The sequence below is a fragment of the Rana temporaria genome, chromosome 1 (assembly GCF_905171775.1).
Source record: "Rana temporaria chromosome 1, aRanTem1.1, whole genome shotgun sequence".
NCBI lineage: Eukaryota > Metazoa > Chordata > Amphibia > Anura > Ranidae > Rana > Rana temporaria.
This window is the reverse complement of record NC_053489.1, coordinates 670,563,631-670,575,916: the sequence shown is the minus strand read 5'-3', so window position 1 is coordinate 670,575,916 and position 12,286 is coordinate 670,563,631. Positions and strand designations below refer to the sequence as shown.

The window sequence follows — 12,286 nt, the reverse complement described above, 5'->3', positions numbered from 1 at the left end:
TATCCCTTAACTAACCCCATTGGTGAGGGTCGGGCTTTTTGTTTAAAGTCCCATGCAAAGCAATGGGAAAAGTATGTTCCCACATAACTTCTGTGTTCCTGTCTGCTGTCCCATGTTTTTTTCCAACAGTACTATGAATACCTTGGCTGGTGGTGATATATGTTACAACAACATGGCGTCTTGGTTAACAACATCTGACCTTACATTAATTACATATGACCTTCCATAACTGTCCCCAAGGGACCCGGGCTGGCTCAACGCGATTGCCACTGCGCTGACAAGCCATTCACCTCTGCAGCTAGGGGTTCGGATCCCGCTCTCGGCTACATGTGAATTGAGTTTGGTGGTCTCAGCTCGGCCCCCGGTGGGTGTGCTATGCGAGGTAAGCCTGCGCTTAGTATGCCCACCTCCCTCCCACAAAAACCACCACACTTACACACGCACTCGCAATTGGGTTAACATGCACGCACTCTGACCATGCGGTCTCTAAAAAGAGAGGCGAAGGACTAACGGGGCTGGTTGAGCGGGCAAATCCTCTCACTCCCTTATAGGGAGTCCCTCTGCCCCGTGGGGCTTCGAAGCGGAGCAGGTAGGACGGTCTGTGTGGGAGGACCCCCTCACACCCGCCATTGCCACCCGGGGCATGGAGAAAGGTGGCAGATTACCTCTGGGGGAGGCCTGCCTACTCCCAACTCCTGCAGTCCGGCTCCTCTCTCGAGTACACGCACAAAATACACTTTAGGGAAAAAAAAACATAACTGTGACCAATAACTTACCAGGATGATATTTATTCCGGATACGCCTGACCCGGTTCATCTGGCGCCTCTTCAGGTCGGACCACTTTTTGAGGATCGCCATGCGAGTGTGTTCTTCGCCTAGTTCCTCAATCAGGGAGCTTATAACTCCCTGTTTTTCTTGCTGCCTCCGCAGCTCATCGTATCCTGTTTCCAGGAACTTCTGCAAGATGAAGAACAAAGTATATTGTAATACTTTTGTTGACAGCCTTATGGATATATGACATAAATGTATGCTATTCAACAATTGGAAGCATTCTCGCCTTATTAATCAATGACAGGGGTAACATGACAGATTTTATATACTGCCATTTCCGTCGCCACCTTTTTTACATAAATATAGCAGCCATTATCATTTGCATAATTATGAATATATACTAACTTTTAAACTAGACTAAAATGCAGTTGAAGATAATGAAATAACAGTGGTCAAAATACTTACACAAATCAGCAACTTTTCCTCAGATACAGTGAAATTACTTCCAACCATCTTGCTCTGCGATTGCGTTGCGATCATAAAGTTGGAAACTGGCAAGGGTCCAGGAAATGGTCGCGTGTTGTTCGCGTGTTGATTGCGCTGCTTGGACCGAGATGGGTCCATATGGCTTCGGCTGTATGGACCACAGTAACTCTTTTCCCTGTCAGGAGCCTAACGCCCCGGGGGGTCAGAGACGGGACCTTTTCGGAGGACCACTGACGTATGCAACCGTCGCAGTTTTTTGTGATGTCACTCTTTAGGTGTGTGCAAATTTTTCCTTGCACCGGGTGGAGTTTTTGGGTTGTGTTTTGCACGCCACAGGCTTTTCAACAGAAAATAACCAGCTGGAGGCAGAATGGTTGCAAAACACTACGGGTTTGTTACCTAACTCTGGGTTTCAAGACCAGTCCACCTCCAGCTGTTGCAAAACTACTACTCCCATCAGCCACGGTCTGTCAGTGCATGCTAAGAATTTTACTTTTGCTGCATCTAGGGTGCCACAGTTTAGAGACCCGTGCATAAAGGCCTGAAAAATGTGGGCCTGCAGAACTTACAATACTAGAAGTGCCAGCATTCCCAGGCATGCTGGAAGTTGTAGTTCTGCAACATCTAAAGGGCAATATGTATTCGAACGTCCTTGGGCCTTGAGGACACTGAAGTCAGGACGTTCGCATACGTCCTATGTCCAAAAAAATTTTAAATTCATTATGCTAAATAACAAGGAAAAGTGCCTAAATACACATTTGCCAACCAGGGTGTCTGCAGCTGTCCAGGCATGCTGGGACTTGTAGTTTTGTAAAAGCAGGAGACACATTTTTGGTTAAATACTAATATCTGATCATATATACTAACTTTTAAACTAGACTTAAATGCAGTTGAAGATGATGAAATAACAGTGGTCAAAATACTTACACAAATCAGCAACTTTTCCTCAGACTTTGAGAAATTGCTTCCCACCATGTTGCTGTAATATTGGGAAACTGGCAAGGCTCCAGGAAATGGTCGCGTGTTGTTCGCGCAATTGCGCATGCGCGATCGAAAAATCGCAATCGCAATATGTATTTTGGTTAAAATATCATACATATTCGATTTCAGAGTGCTGCTACAGCAGTTTTCGAAATATCTGCAATAAATTTCGCATTCGCATGTTGCGATATTTCGATAAAATATCAGGAATATTCTGAGCCAATCAGAGCGCTCCTCCAGCATATCTCGAAATTGCGCAATAAATATCGCATTCGCATGTTGCGATATTTCGATAAAATATCAGGAATATTCTGAGCCAATCAGAGCGCTCCTCCAGCATATCTCGAAATTGCGCAATAAATATCGCAATCGCATGTTGCGATATTTCGATAAAATATCACGAATATTCTGAGCCAATCAGAGCGCTCCTCCAGCATATCTCGAAATTGCGCAATAAATATCGCATTCGCATGTTGCGATATTTCGATAAAATATCACGAATATTCTGAGCCAATCAGAGCGCTCCTCCAGCATATCTCGAAATTGCGCAATAAATATCGCATTCGCATGTTGCGATATTTCGATAAAATATCACGAATATTCTAAGCCAATCAGAGCGCTCCTACCGCAGTTATTAAAAAATCGCAATTATTTTCGCATTCGCAATAGCGAAAAATCGCATTCAATTAATTTCGATAAAATATCACGAATATTCGAATTTAGCGAATATATCTCGAATATTCGAATATATATTCGAGATATATCGCGAAATCGAATATGGCATATTCTGCTCAACACTAGTCAAGAACGTGGTGATGTACAACACTACGACAAGCCAAGAAAATGAAGTTCAATGCCTCTGAGCATGCGTTGAATTGTTTCTGAGCATGCATCAGAATTTTGCACGTTGGAATTGCCACAGGTTCTGAAAATTTGAGAACCAGCTCTCAATCTTTTGTTGGCGGAAATTCCGACGGCAAAAGTCCGATGGAGCCTACACACATCGCTCACATCGGCCTTTCTTTTCACTTATCGTGAACTTACCCTAGTGTTGGCTGCACATCAGCACTTGGGACCAGCTTCTGAGTAGCGACAATCAAGGGCAATGTTTTCACAATGTGCGCCAGCAACGCTGTTTTTAGTTTTCACCATGTCACAGGGGTTTAGGTCTACTTTACGCATAACTAAATGTATATAAAAAAATATATATAATAACCACAAGTTATTGTTTAAATCAAGTTTATTGTGAAGCACATTAGTTATGGTTTTGTCGCTTTAGTATAAGTGACATTGGCCCTAATGGACCCAATTCTTGGGCTTGTGGCTCCCCAGTTACTGTGTCTCCTGTATTTTCCAGGTCTCAGGTAATACTGACGTCCTCTGTAGTTGGGCCCCTCGTAGAATACCCAGTCGCCATTTTGGGCATCTGCAGAATGGATCTCATGGTGGTGGAATCTCTCAAAGACATGAGGAGAATCCTCAGTGAACTCCATCATCTGACCATGGAAGTCTTCTCTCTCGTAGATCCTGATTCTGAAGGATCCTTGTTTCTGTTAAAATAAGTTACACCACAATAAAAAAAAGAGTATGAAAGTGGTTGTAAACCTCAGACATGAAATATGAGCACACATGCATACTTGTCCGGTGCTGTGTCTTGGCCTAGGCCGACAAGGCTTAGGTCTAGGGTGGCACTTTCATACCTCCCAACATTTAAAAAATCCAATGCGGGACATCTTGTTGAGCGGGGGGGGGGGGGGAGAAGCATTGTTGGTGGGGAGGGACAAAATTGTTGAGCGGGGGGGGGTTGCGCGGATCGCAGTTGTTGAGCGGGGGGGGGGTGATTGTTTCTAAGATTGTAGTTGTTGCGGGGGGGAGGTTGCTGTTGTCTCCTACCTCTGTCCCGACTCCCCGCCTGCGCCATCCACCTGCAGCCCGCTCCGTCATCCAGTCACCCACCTCCGTCCGTCATCCAGAGCAGAGAGACAGGCAGAGGGGAACCGTCGCACTGTGATTGGGCGTATAGCAGTCATGTGCAGTCATGTGCGGAGGCAGGACTTCTAGACGCTCACAGACAGGCCAGCCACACGCCGCACATGACCCCCATACGTCCAATCATAGCACCGGACATCAAACATGGCAGGGGAAACCGAATGTGGAGACACGGAATGTCGCCCCCCTAAATGTCGCTGACCGGGCCCTGTTTTCCGGGACTCGAGTCTAGTCTGCGGGACCCCGGGACACAATTAGAATTGCGGGAGGATCCCGCGGAATCCGGGACGGTTGCGAGGTATGCACTTTGCGGGGTGCAGTAAAAAAAAGCTGCCCCCCCTTGCACCCAAAAAGCCTTAAGCCCTGCTCCTGAGTCAGCCCATTCACTGCCAGGGTTGCTGGCTTTAGCGTTCGGAGAGTTTCTCTCTCAAAGAGCTTATGGTGACAGTTCCTCCCTCCCCTTCCCCTCCACACAGAGAGGAGAGCAGAGAGATAGTTGGTCAGTTTCTCCTCCTGTGTTGTGACCCCAGAAGCACATGGAGCCGTTGGATTGTGGCTTCATGCCATGGCTTATCTGTGCTACAGCTTTCCCACTTTGTTTCTCCCTGTTATCTGAAATATGGACTCTCAGGTAATTAACCCTGTGTGTTCTTGGTGCTAGGTGCTAGTTCAGCTGAACACGCACGATTTCAAACCCACCCTAATGTAAACCGGGGCTTAATGTACAGAGAGGAAGAGGTGGAGCTCTAAGAGGAAAAGGTGGACCTTAACCACTTGCCGACGGCCCACTGTATATATACGTCCTCTTTTTAAAGATGGATATCTCGGTAACGGCAGCAGCTGCCACAACCGAGGTATCCATCTTTTCAGTGGGCGGCCGTGTAAACGATAACGGCGGTCTCCGCGGCGCATTTGCCGCGAGATCGCCGTTATCGGTGGTGGGAGAGGGCCCCCCCCTCCCGCCGCTCTTCCGCGCCCTCCGCTGCTTACCGGAGCCGTCGGTAGCGGCGGAGGAGATCGGATGGTGCTGGCTAGTGTGTGAGGACTCGAGTGAGGGCAAGATGGCCCCCACCCATCCCCATAGCTTTGCTGGGCGTCAAAACATCAGTCCCGTCCAGCGTCTTAAAGAGACAATTTTTTTGTTGTCATTTTTTTAAATGACAATTTTTTTTTTTCTTGCATTTAAGTCTAAATATGAGATCTGAGGTCTTTTTGACCCCAGATCTCATATTTAAGAGGACCTGTCATGCTTTTTTCTATTACAAGGGATGTTTACATTCCTTGTAATAGGAATAAAAGTGATACATTTTTTTTATTATTTCAGTGTAAAAAATGATAAAATCAATAATAATAAATAAGAAAACAAAAAAAAAATTATTTAAAAAAAAATTATTTTAAAGCGCCCCGTCCCGACGAGCTCGCGTGCAGAAGCGAACGCATACGCGAGTAGTGCCCGCATATCAAAACGGTGTTCAAACCACACAAGTGAGGTATCGCCACGATCGTTAGAGCGAGAGCAATAATTCTAGCCCTCTGTAGCTCAAAAAATGCAACCTTTAGAATTTTTTAAACGTCGCCTATCGAGATTTTTAAGGGTAAAAGTTTGACGCCATGCCACGAGCGGGCGCAATTTTTAAGCGTGACATGTTGGGTATCATTTTACTCGGAGTAACATTATCTTTCACAATATATAAAACAATTGGGCCAAATTTATTGCTGTCTTATTTTTTAATTAAAAAAAGTGATTTTTTTCCAAAAAAAGTGCGCTTGTAAGACCGCTGCGCACATACGGTGTGACAAAAAGTATTGCAATGACCGCCATTTTATTCTCTAGGGTGTTAGAAAAAAATATATATAATTTTTGGGGGTTTTAAGTAATTTTCGAGCAAAAAAAAATGTTTTAGTCTTGTAAACACCGACTCTGAAAAACACCTTCTGTCCTTAAGTGGTTAAAGAGGAAGGGATGTGGTTTACAAATGGAAGGACGGGTCTTAAGCAGGAAGGGGTGTGGTATTGACAGGAAGGGGTGGGTCATATTTAAATTAGGGGGTGCACAAGTTTAGTCAGATCTAGGGCAGCACAAAACCTAAATACACCACTGTACTTGTATCAATCCAGAGCACAAGTGTCATTTCTATCTGCTGCTTTGTTCCACTGCTATCAACATGAATTGCTTCTGACTATTTTCCCGACACCAAGAGAAAAATAGTGACAGGGGAGAGGCTGCCTTCTGATTGACAACCTCAGCTCTACTCCTGTGTGCTTTGTGAAGGGGGTGTGTCCAGGGGCGGACTGACCATTGAGGCACTCGGGCGAGGGCCCCATGCCACTAGGGGACCCCATCAGGGTTGCCAGGCTCAGTAAAACCAGGGACAGTATGTAAAAATCTGTGGCCCAGATTCTGAAAGGGCTTACGATGGCGCAACGCAATGTACGCCGTCGTAAGTCCTAATCTGGGCCGTCGTATCTATGCGCCTGATTCTTAGAATCAGTTACGCATAGATAACCATTAGATCCGACAGGCGTAAGGCTCTTACGCTGTCGGATCTTAAATACAATTTTTTTTTTGCCGCTAGGTGTCGCCTCCGTCGTTTTCCCCGTCGTGTATGCAAATTCCCGAACGTACGCGCGGTCGACGCAGTGAAGTTACGACGTTTACGTTAGATTTGCGATGCGTAAAGTTGCCCCTGCTATATGAGGGGCAACCAATGTTAAGTATGGCCGTCGTTCCCGCGTCAAAATTTTAAAATTTACGTAGTTTGCGTAAGTCGTCCGTGAATGGGGCTGGACGCCATTTACGTTCACGTCGAAACCAATGACGTCCTTGCGACGTCATTTAGCGCAATGCACGTCGGGAAATTTTAGGGACGGCGCATGCGCAGTACGTTCGGCGCGGGGACGCGCCTAATTTAAATGCTCTACGCCCCCTACCTGGCTCATTTGAATTAGGCGGGCTTGCGCCGGGGGATTTACGCTACGCCGCCGCAGCTTTACAGGCAAGTGCTTTGTGAATAAAGCACTTGCCTGTAAAACTTGCGGCGGCGTAACGTAAATGACATACGTTACGCCGCCGCAGTTTTACGCCCATCTACGAGAATCTGGGCCTGTATTTTTTTTTTACATCTGTCCCTGATATGTCCAAAAAAGACATGCTTTTGATGTGAAAATCCCGAGATTTTAGCTGGCTTGGTGGCCATCTGTAAGCCCCAATCTTCTATTGCCCGTGGGCCCCATGAGTTGTCAGTCCGCTCCTGGGTGTGTCCCTTCCCTCCAATCATCTTTCAGAGCTCTCCCCACTGAGCTTTGCAGAATGTAACTTCAGCTCCCCACCCCCTTTTTTTCTGACAGCTCGTAGAAACTTTTAAAAATGTAATTGTTATTTAAAAAAGATCCTTTGCCATCACTTTAACTGCAAAGACACAGACCTAGTCCTAAAGAAGACCAGACAGAAGGGCACCATAAATTATGAAAATGTGGCTGTGTCAGTTTTTCAGATTTTTTTTTTTCAGATTTTTCATTAAAGTTGCAAAAGCAAAGGACTTTGGGGCCAGATTGACGTAGAAGTGCGGCGGCGTAACGTATCGTAGATACGTTACACCGCCGCAAGTTTTCATCGCAAGTGCCTGATTCACAAAGCACTTGCAATGAAAACCTACGCTGGCGGCCTCCGGCGCAAGCCCGCGTAATTCAAATGGGCGCGTGCCATTTAAATTAGGCGCGCTCCCGCGCCGGACCTACTGCGCATGCTCCGTTTCGAAATTCCCGCCGTGCTTTGCGCGAAGTGACGTAATTTTTTCGAACGGCGACGTGCGTAGCGTACTTCCGTATTCCCGGACGTCTTACGCAAGAAGGAAACATTTTCAAATTTCAACGCGGGAACGACGGCCATATGTGTGCTGTGTAAAGTTAGGGAACCAAAAACGACGACTAACTTTGCGACGGGAAACTAGACTAGCAGCGACGTAGCGAACGCGAAAAACCGTTGTGGATCGCCGTAACTCCTAATTTGCATACCCGACGCTGGTTTACGACGCGAACTCCCCCCAGCGGCGGCCGCGGTACTGCATCCTAAGATCCGACAGTGTAAAACAATTACACCTGTCGGATCTTATGGATATCTATGCGTAACTGATTCTATGAATCAGTCGCATAGATACTCTGAGAGATACGACGGAGTATCTCCGCTGTGAATCTGGCCCTTAATGTGGAAGTGAAACGCAAACTCCAAGATAACAGTGTGGTTTACTCTCTCCTTAATTTGCCTAATTAAAGAGCAATCCATTTTAAAATCCATTATACATGAGCCCCTAAAGCCAGTCAAAGATAGATTAAATCTTAGCTGGTTCAGCAAGGACTGGCAAAGCTTTTATCCATCTATTAGCGGGCTGATTATACTGAAGTCAATCCATCGGTTAATTTCAGTACAACCAGCCTGTCGTTTTTTTTCCCCGATCACTGCCGGCAGCTACCCATACCCGACTGTAGTGATCATGGTGTTCTGCCGGTAGGGAAGGCTCCCTACCAGCAGAACACAATAGTGCTGCAAGAGGGAATCCCTCATCAACACTGACTGGGCCAGATTCAGATAGGAGATACGACGGCGTATCTCCTGATACGCCGTCGTATCTCTAAGGCCGGCCGGTCGTATCTATGCGACTGATTCGGAGAATCAGTTACGCATAGATATTCCTAAGATCCGACAGGTGTAACTGTGTTACACCGTCAACTGCAATTCCAGGCCGGCCGCTAGGTGGCGCTTCCGTATCTTTTACGCGTCGAATATGCAAATGAGGAGTTACGCCGATTCAGAAACGAACGAGCGCCCGGCGTTTTTTTTTTTTACGTCGTTTGCGTTCGGCTTTTTCCGACGTATAGTTACCCATGCTATATGAGGGGTATGTGCGGCGTATCCTATGTTAAGTATGGCCGTCGTTCCCGCACCGAGTTTTGAAATTTTTACATTGTTTGCGTAAGTCGTTGGCGAATACGGCCAGACGTAACGTTACGTTAACATTGAAACCAATGACGTCCTTGCGACGTCATTTGGAGCAATGCACGCTGGGAAATTTTGCGGACTGCTCATGCGCAGTTCGTTCGGCACGGGGACGCGCCTGGTTTAAATAATATACGCCCCCTACCCGCCAAATTTTAATTTGGCCGGGGGATGTACAATACGCCGCCGCAACTTTACTGGCAAGTGCTTTCTGAATAAAGCACTTGCCTCAAAAACTAGCGGCGGCGTAACGTAAATCAGATAGGTTACGGGGATCGAAAGATCCGCTAACCTATCTGAATCTGGCCCACTGTGTTGATGGGGGTATCAAGTGATTTTCTTTCTAGCAACCATGAAAATTGTATAATGTATGGCTGGCTTTAGCATATATATTTAATCTGATATTTCTCTTACGGTATACAGTTTCTATAATGTAGCACGAGAAGGATAGAGGCAAATTGGACTGAAGTTTGGTCAAAAGTAAATGTATTCATTACTGCACAGAGAATATAAACTGATCATATGAATTACATACCATTGCAGAGGTGTGAGCCATTAGGACCAAAAGGCAGAGAATGGAAATCATCGTGGTCTTCAACAGTCCTGTAACACATTTTGTATTTTTGTTACTAGTTTTGGTATACTTTAAACATGGTTATATGACAGAAAAGGCTTGTAAACATACACTATATTACCAAAAGTATTGGGACACCCTTTTCACACACATGAACTTTTATGGCATCCCAGTCTTACTCCGTAGGGTTCAATATTGAGTTGGTCCACCCTTTGCAGCTATAACACCTTCAACTCTTCTGGGAAGGCCGTCCACAAGGTTTAGGAGTGTGTCTATGGGAATGTTTGACCATTCTTCCAGAAGCGCATTAGTGAGGTCAGGCAAAGCAAAGTCCATAAAGACATAGATAATCCAGTTCGGGGTGGAGGAACTTGACTGGCCTGCACAGAGTTGGCCTCATCCCGATAGAACACCTTTTGGATGAATTCGAGCGGAGACTCCGAGCCAGTGCTTCTCGTCCAACATCAGTGCCTGACCTCACAAATGCGCTTCTGGAAGAATGGTCAAACACCCCCATAGACACACTCCTAAACCTTGTGGACAGCCTTCCCAGAAGAGTTGAAGCTGTTATAGCTGCAAAGGGTGGGCCAACTCAGTGGCGTAGTGTGGGGGGTGCGAGGGGGGCCACCGTCCCGGGCACAAAATTCTCATCTCCCCCTCAGGCCCCTCTCACTCCCTCAGCCCCTCCCCTTTCCCTCAGCTCCACCATCTCTCTGATTCCAATGTCTCTCTCTGCCTCTCTCTCAGTGAATCCAAATCACCAGTGCTGCAAAAACACACACTTGTGCAAATATATTAATAAATAAACACTGTGTCCATGCCTCACTGTGTCCATGCCTCACTGTGTCCATGCCTCACTGTGTCCATGCCTCACTTTGCCTCACTGTGCGTGCCCATGACTTGACTGACGTTTAATATAGGAGTCTATGGAAGGGGTGCCCGGCTTTGAAAAATCGGTGCTCCCCAGCCATAGGTCCCCCAGACAACAAACTTTGCACACTTGTAGAGGAGAAATACATGTGCTACATGGGCTACATGTGTGCCAAGTTCCGGGTCCAGGGGACCTATGACCGGCACCTGGTCCCCAAATTCACTGGAGAAATTACCATTTTAACGAGTCTAAGGAAGGGGTGCCCAGCTTTGAAAAAAATCGGTGCTCCCCAGCTGTAGGTCTCCCGGAACAACAAACTTTGCTCACTTGTAGGGGAAGAGTGGAGCTACATGTGAGCCAAGTTTTGGGTCAAGGGGACCTACAGCCGGCTGGTACTGGGTCCCCAAATTTCGGGAGATCAGGCGCAAAAAGGTGACTCGAGTACAAGCCGAGGGGGGCATTTTCAGCACAAAAAAATGTCCTAAAAAACTTGGCTTATACTCGAGTATATACTGTACTTGCCTCGCCCCGGGTGCTGACAATTGTTTCATTCATATTCAGGATTTAGTTTCATATAGGATCGTGTGCATGTTCCTCCCTGGAGTAGCTGGAGATCATCCATCGATAGAGATCAAGAATTGGATTACATCGCTGGAGATCGAGGAATAGATTTATCGGATTACATTGCTGGAATCTCTTTTTTATTTTTTTATTTTTAAAAAAGGACTTGTCCCAAGCCGTCTCCTGTGGTTTTTAACATTTTGACACTTTTTTTGTGAAATAGTAGGGGTACAATGTACCCCTTACCAATTCACATAGGGGGGCGGGATCTGGAGGCCCCCAAAGGGGGCTTCCAGATTCCGATAAGCCCCCCGCCCGCAGACTCCCACAACCACCAGGCAAGGGTTGTTGGGATGAGGCCCTTGTCCCCATCAACATATCAAAATGGGGATATCCTACCCATGTTGAGGCATGTGGCCTGGTACGGTTCAAGGGAGGGGGGGGCTCTCTCACCTCCCCTCTTTTTGTGCGGCCTGCCAGGTTGTGTGCTCGGATAAGGGTCTGGTATGGATTTTTGGGGGAACCCCATGCTATTTTTTTTTAATGTTGGTGCGGGGTTCCCCTTAACCACCTTACTACCGGCCGCTCAATCATATGACATCCTCGTCTTTTAAAGCCGCTAGGGGGCGCTCGCGCACCCGCCGCGTTACTGGGAACACGATGCGCGCGCACGGCGGCCGCGATGGCCGCTGGGCACCCGCAATTTACCAGTAACTGAGCAGGACCGTGGATCTCTGTGTGTGAACACAGAGATCCACGTCCTGTCAGGGAGAGGAGACTGATGCTGTCTCCCTTGTACATAGGGACACAGATCTGTCACCTCCCCAGTCAGTCCCCTCCCCCTACAGTTAGAATCACTCACTAGGCTACACATTTAATCCCTTCCTCGCCCCCTAGTGTTAACCCCTTCCCTGACAGTCACATGTATACAGTAATCAGTGCATATTTATAGCACTGGTCACAGTATAAATGTGAATGGTCCCAAAAATGTGTCAAAAGTGTCCGATGAGTCCGCTATAATGTCGCAGTCCCAATAAAAATCGCAGATCGCCGCCATTCC

General features: G+C 46.8%; 1 protein-coding gene across 1 annotated transcript; it reads right to left on the bottom strand.

Moving 5' to 3' along the window:
* Positions 1 to 3,460: 3,460 nt before the first annotated feature.
* LOC120924618 (gamma-crystallin 1-like) lies at positions 3,461 to 9,864 on the bottom strand. The gene is made up of 2 exons (XM_040335613.1): positions 9,756 to 9,864; positions 3,461 to 3,788 (listed from the first exon to the last, which is right to left on the bottom strand). Exons 1-2 carry the CDS (start codon positions 9,804 to 9,806, stop codon positions 3,498 to 3,500), a joined length of 342 nt encoding a protein of 113 aa, XP_040191547.1. The 5' UTR covers positions 9,807 to 9,864; the 3' UTR covers positions 3,461 to 3,497.
* Positions 9,865 to 12,286: the final 2,422 nt, after the last annotated feature.